Below are 14,717 nucleotides of genomic sequence, written 5' to 3'. Positions count from 1 at the left end.
CACAGACCCGCCTCTCCCCAGCCGGGTGGGTGGGTGGGTGGGTGGGTGGGTGCCGGGTGGGTCCCACCCTCCCGCATGCCGCTTTCCTAGAGGAAGCCGTTAGGCCTCTGAGCACTTAAGGGGGCCTCCCAGCAGGGTGGGAGATCTACAAACCCCTTGGGAATAAGCCAGGACAGCCGCACTTCCCCACAGCACAAAAAACCTCCCCTCACAGACCGCCCCACCCGCCGCCCCTTCCCGCCCTCAGGCCACGGCGCCTTGTGCGCAGGCGCGGAGCGGCGGGGGGGGGCGTGGCCAGCGCGGGGGAGGGGGGCGGGCGGCGCGCGGCGGCGGCGCCATGTCGATGGAGGACCCCTTCTTCGTGGTGAAGGGGTGAGCGCCCACCCGCCGGCGGGGGGACCCGGCCCTGTGCTTTGGGGGGGTTGTCCTCGGGGAGGTGGGGGGCGGGGAAGGGAGGGCTCCGGGGTGGGGGGTGGTCGGGGGGGGGGGGGGGGGGGGGGGTGAGCGGCCGTCGGGGGTGAGGTGACGGGAGGGGGGGGTGTGAAAATGGCGGAGCCCTCCCTGATTCTGAGGTGATGGGGGGTGGGAGTGGGGGTGGGTGTCACTTCGCCAAGCCAAAAAGCCCCGCTGGGTTTGCCCGGCGTGGAGGCCCGGCCGCAAAAGGCCCCCCCACCCCCCCCCCCCCCACTCCAAGGTTTGGAGGTGCCCCCCCAGAGTTGGGGGTTGGGGGGAAGGATGAGGAGGTGCAGGTGCGGCTCCAAGCTGAGGGGCAGCCGGCCCGGGTGTCTCCACCACCACCCCCAAACGGCAATCGCTTAGGAAATGTCAGTCCTGGAGGCTTGTCAGGGTTTATCCGCCAAAGGCCAGAGCTCTCGGGGTGCGGGTGGAAAGATGAATAGTCGGAGCGGGGATCCAGATGGGGGAGAAGACAGGGGAGAGGGCAGTGGTCGTGAGAGGGGGCAAGGAGAGAGGGAGCTGAGCAAAGGCAATCACAAACCAAGAGAGGTTGAGGTGGGAGGAAAGGAAAATTGCAGTTACAGGATCACAGGATAGGTTGGAAGGGACCTCAGGAGATCATCTAGTCCAGGGTGGCTGCTAAAGCAGGTTCACCTAGAGCAGGTTGCACAGAAACGTGTCAAGGAGAGGTTTGAATATCTCCAGAGAAGGAGAGTCCAGAACCTCTCTGGGCAGCCTGTTCCAGTGTGCTGTCACCCTCAAAGTTTTTCCTCATGTTCAGAGGGAGCTTCCTGTGTTCCAGTTTGTGCCCGTTGCCCCTCCTCCTTTTGCTGGGCACCAGTGTAGAGAGTCTGGGCCCATCCTCTTGACAGCCACCCTTTTATATATTTATAAGCATGGATAAGATCCTCTCAGTCATCTCTTCTCCAGACTAAACAGACCCACGTCTCTCAGCCTCTCCTCATAAGCAAGGTGCTCCAGTCCTTAATGGTCTTCATACCTCTCTGCAGGACTCTCCCGTAGCTCCTTGTGTGTCTTGTACTGAGGAGCCCAGAACTGGACACAGTACTCCAGATGTGACCTCACTAGGACAGAGTAGATGTAAATAATCTTAATACAGTAATAGCACCTTAGTCTCTAAAACCCAACCTGAGGAGGCCGGGCTTCAGCTGCGGGCTGGTTGATGGCCCCACGTTGCAGTGAAACAGCTCTGAGGAGCAGCAGAAGTGCTTGTAGGGCAGCAGTGGGGAAAGCCATGTGTGCACAAGAGGTGTGGCAGGGGATGCTGGTGCAGCCAGGGAAAGTGAATCATTCTGTCAGGTTGAACTGGTGCTAAGGGGGAAAAAAAAAAACAATGCAAGTGGCTGTGAATGAGGAGCAAATGTCCTGTCAGACTTTCCAGAGAGGTTCCTGCACTGTGCTGGGAGGGAAGAGGGGACGTGCTGCCACTCCCAGTGTTAATTATTACCTGGCAGGTTGGGGTGGAAGGGGCTGGTGGAGGCTGCCACCTTGCATTCAGTTGGCAGTCCTGGAGTTCGTGACACCTCCCATCGAAGAACATTCAGCTCTGCTTTGAATCCCTGCTTGTCGGTACTTTGCCAAGTGTGCCCAGTTGAAAAAAAGCCTGAAGGTTTTGCTAGCAAGTTGTGAAGGAAATGAAGGCTGCCAGATCCTCAGTGCAGGCTGCTGACCTCAGGGCACTAGATGGGGCAGACTCAGAGCCACAGATGTGCAAGGAGGGACATGCATCAGGGTGCTGAGAGACTGCAGCTTCAGCAACAGAGTTGAGTCTTTAAGGCCAGGGTATAACCTAGAGAGAGCTGCAGTCCTGGCACCCCTGCAGGGTGTGGGCTCAGTTCATCTGTCCTGGGCTTCCCCCACTGCTTAACCTGCTTTATTTCACTGGGGATTAACGCCTACATCTTACTTAGATGTTGGGTGCAAGCTCACGTTGGCCACCTCTCACCAGCAGAGTCTGGTCTCCTCCGTGTCCCTCATCCCATGAACCTGGGGGAGCAGTTGAGGACCCCAGAGCTGGTACATACTGATGGACCATGACCCAAACTTGCAGACCCTCTCACCCCAAACCAATCACAGCATCGTTCAGTGCTGTCAGCAAAGCCTGCCTTCCCATACTCTGAATGCTCTCATCTCCAAAAAGCTTAGGGCAGCAGAAAAGACTTCTGTTCCCCAAGCCAGTGTAGTAGAGCTGTGTATTTTTTTTTCATGCTGAGTTAAAATAAACAGTGCTGCATTCAACAGTCTGCCTGGCTGTATTGTGGGGACAGTTCCTGGAATTCTGTGTGCCTTGGGGTATCTTACATAGGTAGTCAGAGTAAAGCTGTGGAGAGGAATGCAAAATATTAATTGCCAAAGAGCTGCCTTGTTCAGACACTGCCCTGGTTTGCCTGTGTGCTACTCAACAGAAACCTTTCCTAAAGAAACAGATCCCTGCAGTAATAGCTGACCTGGAAGTTGCTGCTAGGCACTTTGTGCCGCAACAAGAGACAGGATTGCCTACTTTGCAAGTATGGCAAATCCTTATTTTTACAAAACAAACTGAACATTGTTTGAAGGAAAGGTGTTTGGGACAAACCTGTGCTTCCCGGCTCAGCTGGACACGGCGCTGTCCTGGTGTGACTGCTGCGGAGCAACTGGTGATAATCCCTTCACTTCTCTTTGATCACCCTGGCTGCAGGGAGGTGCAGAAGGCCGTGAACACTGCCCAGGGGCTCTTCCAGAGGTGGACGGAGCTCTTGCAGGATCCCTCCATCGCCACAAGAGAAGAAATCGACTGGACCACTAATGAGCTCAGAAACAACCTGCGGAGCATCGAGTGGGACCTGGAAGACTTGGATGAGACAATTAATATCCTTTCTGTGGTCCTTTGGAGGTAGGGGCACACTAAATAGCTTAGTACCAGCACTTACCAGCAGTAACTTTTGGCAGAAGTCAGGACTATTTGGGATTGAATTTTTACATTTACATCAGCTCTTCTCAAACCGCAAACGAGAAATTGCAGCAAACATGCCTTTTTGGCTTCCTTTTGTCAAGGTATGTTCTCAGATGCTTTGTTCTAGAAAGCCTGTTGTGTTGGATGAATTTGGATTTCTGTGTAGTCGGGCATAGTCTCAGCTGGCTTCTGAAAATACCCCTTTTCCCTTGTGTTCCTCTGAACACTCCTGAAAGCGCCGCGCAGCGTTGGAGAACCAAGCAAAGGCGTGAGAGAGCAGCTTCCTGGCTTTTTTCCTCTAGTGTGTCGTGCTTTGCTAGTAAAATTCAGGCATAGGCACAAGCACAGTGGCCACGGGTCGACCCCTGCTGCAGCAGGCTCGGGGTGGGGGTGCAGCTGTGTGTCCCCAGCCCTGCTGACAGGGGCTCCTTGACTCTCTGCCTACGCATTGTTGAGGCGAACCCGCGGAAGTTCAACCTGGATGCGACGGAGCTGGGCATCAGGAAAGCCTTCATCACCAGCACACGGCAGGTGGTCAGGGTAAGGAGTGTGGGCTTGGGGTGGGAGAGGGGAGGAGGGCAGGAGGAGTGATTAAGGGATTGAAAAAAGGAAAGCTTGTGTCTCTTTCTGGGCTGAAGTGGAGAGAATAGACCTGCTGCCTGCTCTCAGGCTTCCTCCTCTTCCCCGTGCGTTCCCTCCTGGGGCTGCCCAGACAGGTTTAGGGGTGCAGGTGCCCCATAGTGTGCCCTTCTTTAAGCATTCACACCTCTTTTGCAACAGCAGCGCTGGGAACCTGTAGTAACTGGGGTGGAAGAGTAAAGACCTTGCTGGGATGCAGGGGAGGCCGGAACCTCCCTTCAGAGGTGAAGGAAATTGGGACTGTCCTGTGCTTTTGTAGCACTGGTTTTCAAAAATGGAGAGTCCACTCTGAACCCTGACAGATGGCTAAAGCCCGGTGTTGTTGATGTGGTGACTCCAACTTCCTACTGCTACAGAACAGTCCAAACAACCACTAGATTTATTTTTAACTTGGGGAAGAATTTTTTTTTATTAATTTTTTTTTTCCAGTTTAAGCTCACACTTGAGAAGCAAAAGGAGGATTTTAACAACTTGGTAAAAAAATAGAGAAGCACCTTCCCAAAAAGCTTCACTGCCTAGTAACAAGCTGCTGGTTAGGAAGTTTTCTCCCTACTAATAGCTACACTGAGTATAGCTTAGTTTCTGCTGCCCCTCATGACTCTGATGTTCCTGCTTCACAAAATGCAGCAAGCTGCAGTCCTGGGGTCTGGATGCACTTCCTAAGGCTTGCTGCCTAGGAACTGATCCCAAAACTGCTCTTGCCCCAGGTAGCAGATAAGTGCTCACTGCCTTGCCCTTGGTGCAGTCCATTCCCAAACAGGCAGGATGTGGCAAACCCACTCTATGGTTCTCTTTTCCTGGCTGAAAAATGCAGGCTAATGGGTTTTGGAGCAGTATCTCACTGTTAAATGAAATTCAGAGGTGCAGTCAGAGAGGATGGCCACAGGACAGGAATATCTTCTGTGCAATATAAAACCAGATACAACTGGGAATAAAGTGCAGGGAGTTACAGGCTTCCCAAGACCTTGAAGTACATGGCTCTTCCTTACAGTCTATCAATGAGAAAATTAGTTTAATATCCCAATCAAATTGTTTCTGGCTGTAGGGGAGAAAAATGAGCAGTAAATAAGGAATATTTTCAGAATATTGCCATTGATTTTGGTATTACTAAAACAATGAACCTCAGTGAAGGTTTCTAGAATATCCATCTAGACTCTTCAAAATCACATTTTCAAAGAAAATCTTCCTTTCCTCACTCCCTGTAAAGAAGCCTTGCTGGGTATAGGCAGCCTTGTAGTACCCTGAAGCTCCCTGTCACCTCAGATCCAATGCTGACATACTTCTCCTTTCATTGAACAAACAGGATATGAAGGATCAGATGTCAAACTCCTCCATGCAAGCACTGGCTGAAAGAAAAAACAGGCAGGTGAGAACCAGAAATGGACAAGTTGAGTGAATGCAGTAGCTGTTTGGTACTTTGAGCAAGGAGAATTTACCAGCCCTGGCAGCTGTTGTCTTAAGGTGTGTCTTAGGTGAAGCTTCCATTTTAACTTGCTTCGAGGCCCCAGATGGTAAGGTAGAGGGTATAGTGTTGATCAAAACTGCATAAAAGCTGTAATTGCAGTATATGTCCTATCTGTGGTTCATCCCCTTAAAAAAACCTTACTTCTGGGAAGGGGCTTGCATGCTGCAGCCAAGCTGTGTGTTTGAACTGTGCCTGTTTTGCTGACCAGAGAGAGCTTTTTCTCTCAGGCACGTTGCTGCCACCCTCTTCCAAGCCTGTCTCTCAAAGCCGTAAGTCAGCTCTCACCATCTGTCTCTGTCTTCAGCTCTGGTTGCATACAACTGTCAGTGTTGCATCATCCTTTGGAAAGGGGAATCTCCCTTCTCCTAAGGGGCAACGGGCTCAGAATCCATGTCAGTGAATGTAACCCTGCACTCTGCTGTATTCAGGAGCCAAAATATTGCAATATCGCTTCACACAGCTGCCTCTCCTAATAGATAGCTATGTAAGAAGAGGGAAGAAGCTGAAGGAGTCGTGGGTTGTCTGCATTTGTAACCTAAGGAATAGAAATAGATGCTGCTTGTGCTTCTCCCCAGCTGGCAGGGAGGTTGTAAGGAGATCTCAGAACTGCCTCAGTCAAAGTTAGTATGCACTTTGTACAATGAACTTACCTGGCTGCATCAGTCTTGCCACTTGTGGCAAAAATGACAAACTACTACAAGCTACTGAGAGGCACAGAGGTGATTCCTGAGTTTGTTAAGGGGTTACTGACATGCTTGGCAAATGCTTGAAGAAGCCAAGTCCCTCACACCCCTGCTCAAACAAGCCTGTAGCCATCTCAGTGTTCTGCTGCTTTCCTCTGCTCAAAGTTCCTGTGAGCTGCAGGAGACTGTATGGCCCAGCTCATGCAGCAACATCTGGTCAGGAAAGCTGACTTCCTCTTGCTGTCTTCCTCTCCCTTCTCCAGCCCCTCACCTTCCCTCCAGACAGCAAAGCCAGGGCTGCTTTTCCAGCATGCCTCTGTGTCTGACAGGCAGGCTGGTGCTGACCTGACCCTCAGGCTAAGGCTGGCAAACAGAAACCTTTCTTTGGAAGCAGCAGCAAAACTACTGTACCACTTTAAAGAATCAGTGGCCACACTTGCCATGAGCAGCAGAGAACCAGGATCTTGCTAAGTGTTTTGGGCAAAGCCAGATATTCCCATGGCTTCCTGTGCGGTCAGTCCCTCAGCTGGCCTCACTCCCCCTTGAACCTTTTAAGGCAGATGAACTGTAGACACTGCCTTTTTTTTAGCTTGCCAGAGCAGCCTGGTCATTGTGTTCACAAAGACTAAGTTAGCACCTCCTGCCCACATCCAGAAGCTGTGAGACAAGTCTAGTGACAGCCTTGCCTCCACGAGTGGGCAGAGCTCCCTAACCCGTTCTAAAGTGCTGCAGGCTGCAGCTCCTGGCCTGAAGGCCACCTCCATTCTCCAGACTTCCTCAGCTGGAAAGCTACCTCTCTGTTTGCTTTGCACAAGCTTCTCCCTTCAGGTTGTAGAACAGGTGGCAAGTGTAATCTTGTATGCTGGCAACTGAGCCGTGTGCCAGAGAAACAGGTAGCCTGAATCAACCTGAGCATAGAGCACTGCAGTGGTTACATAGTCCACTGTTTTAGTGTCAGCTCAACTGGTGAAGTTCTTTATTCAGACTCTCCTAAGCCCCTTGTCATTACCAGCACAGTGTTCAGTTGGAGCTGTAGGTATGTTGACACAACATATCCATATACTTCCCAGCTTCCGTGTCGTAGCACACAGTGCTGCCTCTTGAGCAGATCTTTGCTAGTCCTTTGTCCTGTGCAGACCTTTTGCATACACCTTCTGTAAGTTGTCCTCCAGCTCTCCTGCTGCTGGAGAGGGATATCTGCAATATCTGGCTGTGGAGACTTCCCAGCCTGGCATTGTGGTGGTGTAGTTTGTGACAGCACTCTGGCTGAGCAGTGACAGAGCAAGTGGAAAAGGATGTTGTGCATGTGTGTACAGGGGTATTGCCTTGTCTGCCTTCTCACTACACCCTGTAGAGGGGCTGTGAGCAGGCACAAGGGCATTGCAAAGAGCTCTCTACATCTGTTTAGGTGCTCCTGGGAGAAAGTGGGAATCAGAGTTGGAGCTCTGGAGCTGACAAATACAGCCGTCTGGACCGGGAGCTGCAATTAGCAAATTCACACTTCATTGAGGAGCAGCAAGCTCAACAACAGGTAAGGCAGCTGGCACCACATAGACTAAATACCTTTGCTTGCCAAAGGGGTGCCAGGGGGATGAGGTACAGGCTGCAAGGGCACAAAAAAAAAAGAAATCCAGTCCTTGGCTGGTCTAGATCCAGGAGCCTGACAGCGCTCTTCTTTGCTTGCAGAATATACCTGTGCATGCATTTTCTGTACAGCACAGCTTTGGATGCATCTTGGAGCAGAGATTTTAAGGCTTGAGTCTTCTGCTCCGTGCAGGAGGCAAACAAGATGAGCTGTAAGATGTAGCACACCATGCTTTAGTACTACAGGGACTGCTGAAATCCTTGGAAGAGTAGAAATGCAGCAAACAGAAGAGAGCTTGTTTCTCTTACACAACTTCCCCTGGTTAAAAAATGAGCTGATGTTTGCTGTTGTTTGTGTGCATCTTCATCAGAACAGGCTAGGAGCAGGGGAGCACGTGCCTGCTTCCTTTTCCTGCCTTTGTCAACATGAGGTTCATGAGAAAGCCTATGGTGAGGGTTTTGTGAGAACCCCTGGCGAGGTGCTTCCTGGCACTGGAGGAAGTTTGTCTGCAGAAGTGCCCGGGCAGCATGCAGACCCACGTGCAGCAGCCCACCCAAACACGGGCCTTTTAACAGGCAGCTTCTCAGAGGTGACAAACCGTGCTAAAGCTCCTGACCCATGACACCTTCCCAGGGCTCAGACAAGTTTTACCTAGTGACTCGAGGAAGATAAATCGATTCAGAAGTAGGTAACTAGGGTAAATCTAATCCTTAACATGACTGTGTCCTGAAAATGACTTAAAACATCAGCAGACCCATTCCTTTCTTTGGCACACTGGGAGCCAGACTTACTATTTTTAGCTTTAGAAGCTTCAGCAGCCTTTTACTCACATTAACCTCTTGTTAGCTGCAGCATGTTACAGGTTACATTTCCCAGGCACAGGACCAGAGTGGCTCTCTGGTACCTGCTGCAAGCAGGGGAGCTTGCACAGGTTTTCCTGACCAGCCCTTTTGGCTTTAAAGAGTCATCTTGGTGGTCTGGGGTGCAGCAGGGAAGGGAGGGGGCATGGCTGGGCTGAGGCTGGATTTGCAGGGAAGTCAGGACACTGCAGCCAGCTGTGCTGGAGTGTGGTCCTCATTCCCAGTGGCTTAGGTCTGTGTCCAGGCCCTGCAGCTGATGTTGGCTGAGCAGCAAGTATCCATCCATCTGTGATCCAAGCTGCAGGAGACAGCAGAGCTGTAATTGCCCATTTCCCTTCTCTTTGGCCCCAGTTGATTGTGGAGCAGCAAGATGAGCAGTTGGAGCTGGTCTCTGGCAGCATCGGGGTGCTGAAGAACATGTCCCAGCGCATCGGCGGGGAGCTGGAGGAGCAGGCAGTGTAAGTGTGAGATGTGGTGCCAAAAACCCAGTGGGGTATGGGGCTGGCTGCAACACAGCTGGGGGGCCCTCTGCCCCTGCTAGGGCCTTGAATTTCTTTGTCCCTCAGGCAGCCTCTCCTAGCCAACATTTGATCTTAGGCAATGAAAAGCATTTCTTGCTGCAGCCTGAAAGGATTCAGCTGCAGTCTTATTCTGCCAGTTCACCTTTCCTTCCCTCTCCTTTTTCAAGCACTCTCACTGAGTTATACTCATTGGCTTCAGGCAGTACGCAACAGATGAGGGAGGGAGGTGCTATATATAGGGAAGACTGGGTGCTTTCCCACTCCATGGGGTTTTGTTCTGCCCCTGGAGAACTGCTTGACCCAGGAGCTCTCAGCTCTGTCTTGCTGCTCTCAGACATGCAGCACAGAGCTGCTATTGATAGTTAAAGCTAAAAATAACTCTCGCCTACGCAAAGGGTTAAAGGGTAGCTCAGAGAGTCATTTGCATCCATCATTTACATATAAATTAGATTTCTTTCCCAGTTCTTGTTCTTTGCAAACAAGCACAGAAGTTTTCAGTTACACAGGCTAACAGCTTTGACTTCCAGAGGGGCTTGAAGGATTCATGCCTAAAAACCCTCCTTCTTTGGCAGATGGGAGTCTGGAGGGCTATGTCCTGTGTGGAGTGATGTGTTCTTTTGATGGAGAGGAGGAACTTAAAACTGACCTCCTTTCTGAAGTCTTGCAGCATGAGAGTCTTCTGCTCTTATGGAAGCAGATCAGTGTGGTGTGTCCATTTCTAGATCATCATGTAAGCCATCAGTGCTTGCTAGATAGACAGGAGTAGGTAACTACTGCAAAACAAGGTTTTTACAGGTCTTCCTTTTTCCCTGCTGAATTGAAGTTTTAACTGGTGCCTTAGAACTCCAAATGAAGGAGAAGCTGTCCTTTTAAACATGTTGAACTTAACAGTCCTGCTGGCTGGAGACGATTGGATTGGTACCTTGATTCTAGATGTGCTTGTTTCTCTTCAAATGGGTTCCTGGCACTGACAAAGCAGAGCTTCAGGAAAGCTTTCAGATCCATTCAAGTCACTGTATGGAGGAAGTAGAGGGGTAACATCCATGTATAGCTTAAAAAAGCACCTTAAAAGCAATTGCATCTCTCATTGCTTCTTGACATGACTGGAACAAGATTTTAGCTTCAACTGCAAGTCCTGAACAAAAAAAGATGTAGGTGCCAGCTTGGACTTTAAATCTATCTAACCAGTCTCTGCTAATCACAGATTATAAATGAGACTTTCCTCTTCAAAGGAGGGAAACCCACACTCCTCACCTTGCAGGGATGTGTAGAGCTCAGCCATGAGCACATGGAGGGGGGACCAGTCTGACAGGAGTCCCAAATGACTTCTCACTTTCTACCCAAGCAGAGCTGCTTCAGCAGGTTTTTTTTCCACCTTGGGTGCTTCAGGAGACCAGGCCGTGTCGCGTTTCTCTGCCAAGGTGCGATACACTGATAGCATCAGTGTTTTGATCACAGTGTGAGAGCACTGAGAAATCCCCAGGGGACACACCACTGCCTGATGAGTGCTGTGCTTCTCTCTCCCCAGGATGCTGGATGACTTCTCCCACGAGCTGGACAGCACTCAGTCGCGGCTCGATAACGTCATGAAGAAGCTCGCCAAAGTGTCTCACATGACGAGCGGTAAGTCCTGGGAAGTGGGATCCCGTCCTGGAAAGGCAGAGACAAGCCCTCAGATCTCAGGGCTGCAACGTTGCATGCTCCCACCCACCAACAGCCATCCCAGACCCAAGCAGAGGGGAGGGAGCCTTTGGTGCTTGAAAGAGGGGGAACACGTCCAAGCCCTGCAGCTGGTCCTGCCTAGACACTGCTCTGCAGCCTATCCTCTGCCTTTGTTTTATTTACAGATGCCTTTCTATTTATGCTGCTACTGCTGTGGTGGGAAAATCCCCCTCTAGATGGTAGGAGGGGAAGCTCAGCAGCTTCCCACTGCTGCAGTTTTCTGGGCTGCCTGCAGAACAAAAGCTTTCAAGGTGCCATAAAACACTCACCACTCCACGTGGCTTTCCCTGCCCCAAATCTTGCATGCGGCAAGCCCCTTCCCAAATCTCACCTGCCCTCAGGCTTGTTGTCAGTCAGATACATCTCTCAGTTAGCAGAGGAAAAGGGAGATTTCTGTGCCAGGATGGGAGGCTGAACCCATGAGAAAAGTCCTTATAAGGCTGTGCCTGAGCCACAGGCAGAGCAGACAGGAAGCCCGTGCCTGCCGGGAAGTCCCCGCCGCAGGGTTGCCTCTCTAGTCCTGGCAGGGTGCCTGGCTGTCACCTCCTCTGTTACCCTTCTCCCCTGGGTGCTTGGAGGAGCTTGTTGGAGGTAGCAGTGAGTTGGGAGAAGTGTTCCTGCTCTGTGGGATTAAGCTGACCAGGGTATTTATGTGGTGGTGGAAATACAGCCCTGTTGAGACCATTTGGAGTGCTGACAGTGCCCTTGGGGTCACCAGTAGCCTAGTGGCGGCATGACCGCTGGGCAAATCTTGTGTATCCCCCTTTCCTCTGGGAAAAAGACTTGATTGTTGCTGCCTGCTTCTGAGAGCTGTGAAAGAGCATTTCTGCTCCCCCTGGCATGGCACGTGCTGGGGCTGACCAAGAGGGCTCTGCTCCAGGTAGCTGCACTGCTGGGATGTGCCAGCAGCTCTCTCTCTGCTGCAGCACCATTGTCTTGCAGAAGCTTTCTGCTGTTGCAGACATGACTGGACAGGTAGCAGCTCCCAGAGGAGATGCAGCATTCAGCTTCTGCAGAGCATTCATCGAGCCAGCCAGGTGTAGACATCCAGGGGAAAACTAATTCCTGGCACTCTTCTAAGGGGACCTGCCACAAACTCATCCTGGTAGTTTTTACCAGACCCCTTCTTGTTCCTCTAGCAAACAGGTTACTCCAAGAATGACCAGCAACACACGGCAGCTCTCTGCTCATTCCTCCTGACTGCTTTTGAACCAGCTTGTCAAATCTGTTTGAACTTGGTTGAGGGGAAAGCCTCAAAATTCCCACAGCTGTCCCCAAACATGGATGCATCCTGGAGGAGAAATGCTGTTGCCCCATGGGGTGCAGCAGGGCAGACTGCCAAAGCAGCTGCTGCTTTGGCTTTTTATGGCTTCTTTAAGCTTAAAGTGGGAGCCTTGCAGTACAGTGGAGAAGAGCTCTCCCTTGATTATCTTTCCCTGGTAAAGCAGGAAGACTGACGCTTCCTTTTCCTTCCAGATCGACGGCAGTGGTGTGCAATTATCATCCTCTTTGTCATCTTGCTGGTGGTGCTCATCCTGTTTTTTGTCCTGTGATGGACTGAACTTCCTCAGACGCCCCCTCCCCGCCCCTTTGCCCCCCCATAGTATGGGGAAATGAAACTCTCACCATTTCCGTCCGCCCACAGAGATCCCCAGCAAGAAAACCCGCATCCAGCTCTCACCATTCTCCTCTGAGGACCTCAGCTCTGCTCACCTGGCCCTGGGGAGAGGGGGTGGAGGACTGGAGCTGCCTTCTCCCCCAGGGCAGTACCATCCAGCCCTGGGCTCCAGGTCTGGACCTAGCCAGCAGGAGGGAGGGGGATTCACCCCTGTGCTTCCACCCCGTGCAGGTAGGACCTGGTTGCTGCGGTCCCAAGCCGGATGCCGAGACAGAGCAGCGAGCCCTGGGAAGGACGGGATGAGGGGGAGGGAGGGAAGAAACGAATTAATTCACTGAGCATTACAAACCGTATTGCCAGCCAAAAGCATTACCAGGAGGAGTGGTGGCATGAAACCCCAGGCAGCCACAGTGAGGGAGGGGAGCCCTGGCTGAACCCCCACTACCCCACGCTGCCCTCCTCCCACCAGGCAGCTCCCTGCCGCCAACTTACCCTTGTGAGTCGGCAGCGGAGCGTTCCCATCCAGCCACCCCTTGGCAGGAGCTGACAGCAGGTGAGCTGACAGCAGGTGAGCTGCAGGGTGGAGTGTCCTGCCACTGGCTGGGCACTGTTAGAGACCCCAGAGCTTTACACACGGGTTGTCGATGCAAGTTGAGAGCTGGCAAACAACCGTTGGCTGGAGAGTCAGTTTCTTAAAGCTTTTGAAATTGCCTCCTTTGTTATACAAGCCTCTAAAGCTCATTGACTGATGCTTTTCTTTGCCCTTGTATAACTGACTGCTTCTGTTTAACAGCTGCTTCCCTTTGGCAAGTGCTTTGTCAGGTCTAAAATAACTTATTTTTTTTTAAGGAAAAAAAAAACTTTAAAAGATTTTTGGATGACTGTTCGAGCCACGTTCTCTCTGCAGGTGCGTGACGCGTTACCAGAGGAGTGGGGTTCAATCATGTATTTTAAGTGCATATGAACTTGTAAATAGGATGTCTTCATTTTTCCAACTGCTATTTTTTTGAACACCTCCATTTGTAAGCAACCAAAAGGCTGGAGACTCAAAGTTAGGTCAGGTTTCTGTGTTCCTTCCCAGTCCTTTTGTTACCTTTGAGCTGTTTGTCCTTCGAGTTGTCTCGGCAGTGTCGGACAGCCTGTCGTCTCCCTCTGTTGTCTCCCTTGTACAATGAATTAGGAGTTAGCTGGGTGGTCAGATACCAAACTGTGGTGAAGAAGGCTCACCTGAACAGTACCCACTGGGGAGGAACACAGGCAGAAGGGTGTTCATGCTGCAAACACCAGTTGCAGGACACGGGGTGACTCTTTGGGAAAGCAAAATGGAATTCTTCCTGAAGCCAGCTCCCCCATTGAAGTAGTGAACACTGAAAGAGTTGGGATGGGCTGGTTTACACCTCCCATCTGGGTCTCAGATGGGGCTGGGGGAGGAAGTTAATTGGTGCTGACGCTAAGACTTCTGCTGAAATTGCAAATCGCCCTGAAAATCATCCTCCCCGAGCGGGAAGCTCACCACCAGACAGCTCTACCTCTGGAATGCATAGCCCAGACTGAGCACTCCTCCCCACTGGCTCCGTGGCTCCCTTCAGGCAGCTGCCTGACCCCCTCCCCCTCCTGTCCCCCCCTGCAGGCACTGGCAGCTGGTGGCACTGTGCCTTCTGCAGCCAGGCAGGGGGGTGAGACCCGGACACCCTGCCATGCCTGAGTGGGTGCTCATGAACACACAGGTGCCCTTAACAGCAACCTGCACTCATTCCAGCAGTTGCTCTTCATCCTTGTGGAGCACCTCATTTCTTTTGGTGGCACTGCAAGAAATCAGCCATGTCTCCTTTCTGAGACTGGCTATCCCAGTGTCTGCTTGGCCCCTTGGGCTTCCTACCTCTCCAAAGAGCAGGTTCCTGGGAGCACGAGGGGAGCAGGGTTCACTGTTGGCTGGTGTTTGCACGCCTCCCATCCCACATTATTTTTGGCGTGGCGGTGCATCCTCTGGGAATGACTGCCAGCACTTCACGCCGACTGTCACTCCATTATTCCAGCGTTCTGCTGGAGGGTGGCCCAGCTGCTGGCATCACCACAAGGCACCCAAGCGTCTTTGGCGCCTTTTCCCCGTCTACATGTTGGTGCCCCTCCCTTAACAATAAATAAACGCATTGCTGCTGCCTGCCGTGGTGCAGCAGAGCTCTCCTGTTCTCACAGTGACCCTTGATCAGGGACA

The 14,717-nt window shown here is 51.8% G+C and overlaps 1 protein-coding gene across 1 annotated transcript; it reads left to right on the top strand.

Annotated features, from left to right (window-relative positions):
* The first annotated feature begins 293 nt into the window (after positions 1–293).
* On the top strand, positions 294–13,503 carry STX6 (syntaxin 6). The gene is made up of 8 exons (XM_051625436.1): positions 294–372; positions 3,155–3,324; positions 3,855–3,949; positions 5,352–5,414; positions 7,605–7,727; positions 8,993–9,099; positions 10,691–10,785; positions 12,361–13,503. Exons 1-8 carry the CDS (start codon positions 338–340, stop codon positions 12,435–12,437), a joined length of 765 nt encoding a protein of 254 aa, XP_051481396.1. The 5' UTR covers positions 294–337; the 3' UTR covers positions 12,438–13,503.
* Positions 13,504–14,717: the final 1,214 nt, after the last annotated feature.

This window comes from Apus apus, chromosome 7 (genome assembly GCF_020740795.1).
Source record: "Apus apus isolate bApuApu2 chromosome 7, bApuApu2.pri.cur, whole genome shotgun sequence".
Lineage (NCBI taxonomy): Eukaryota > Metazoa > Chordata > Aves > Apodiformes > Apodidae > Apus > Apus apus.
The sequence above is the reverse complement of the archived record's forward strand: the minus strand, read 5'-3'. Positions and strand labels throughout refer to the sequence as shown.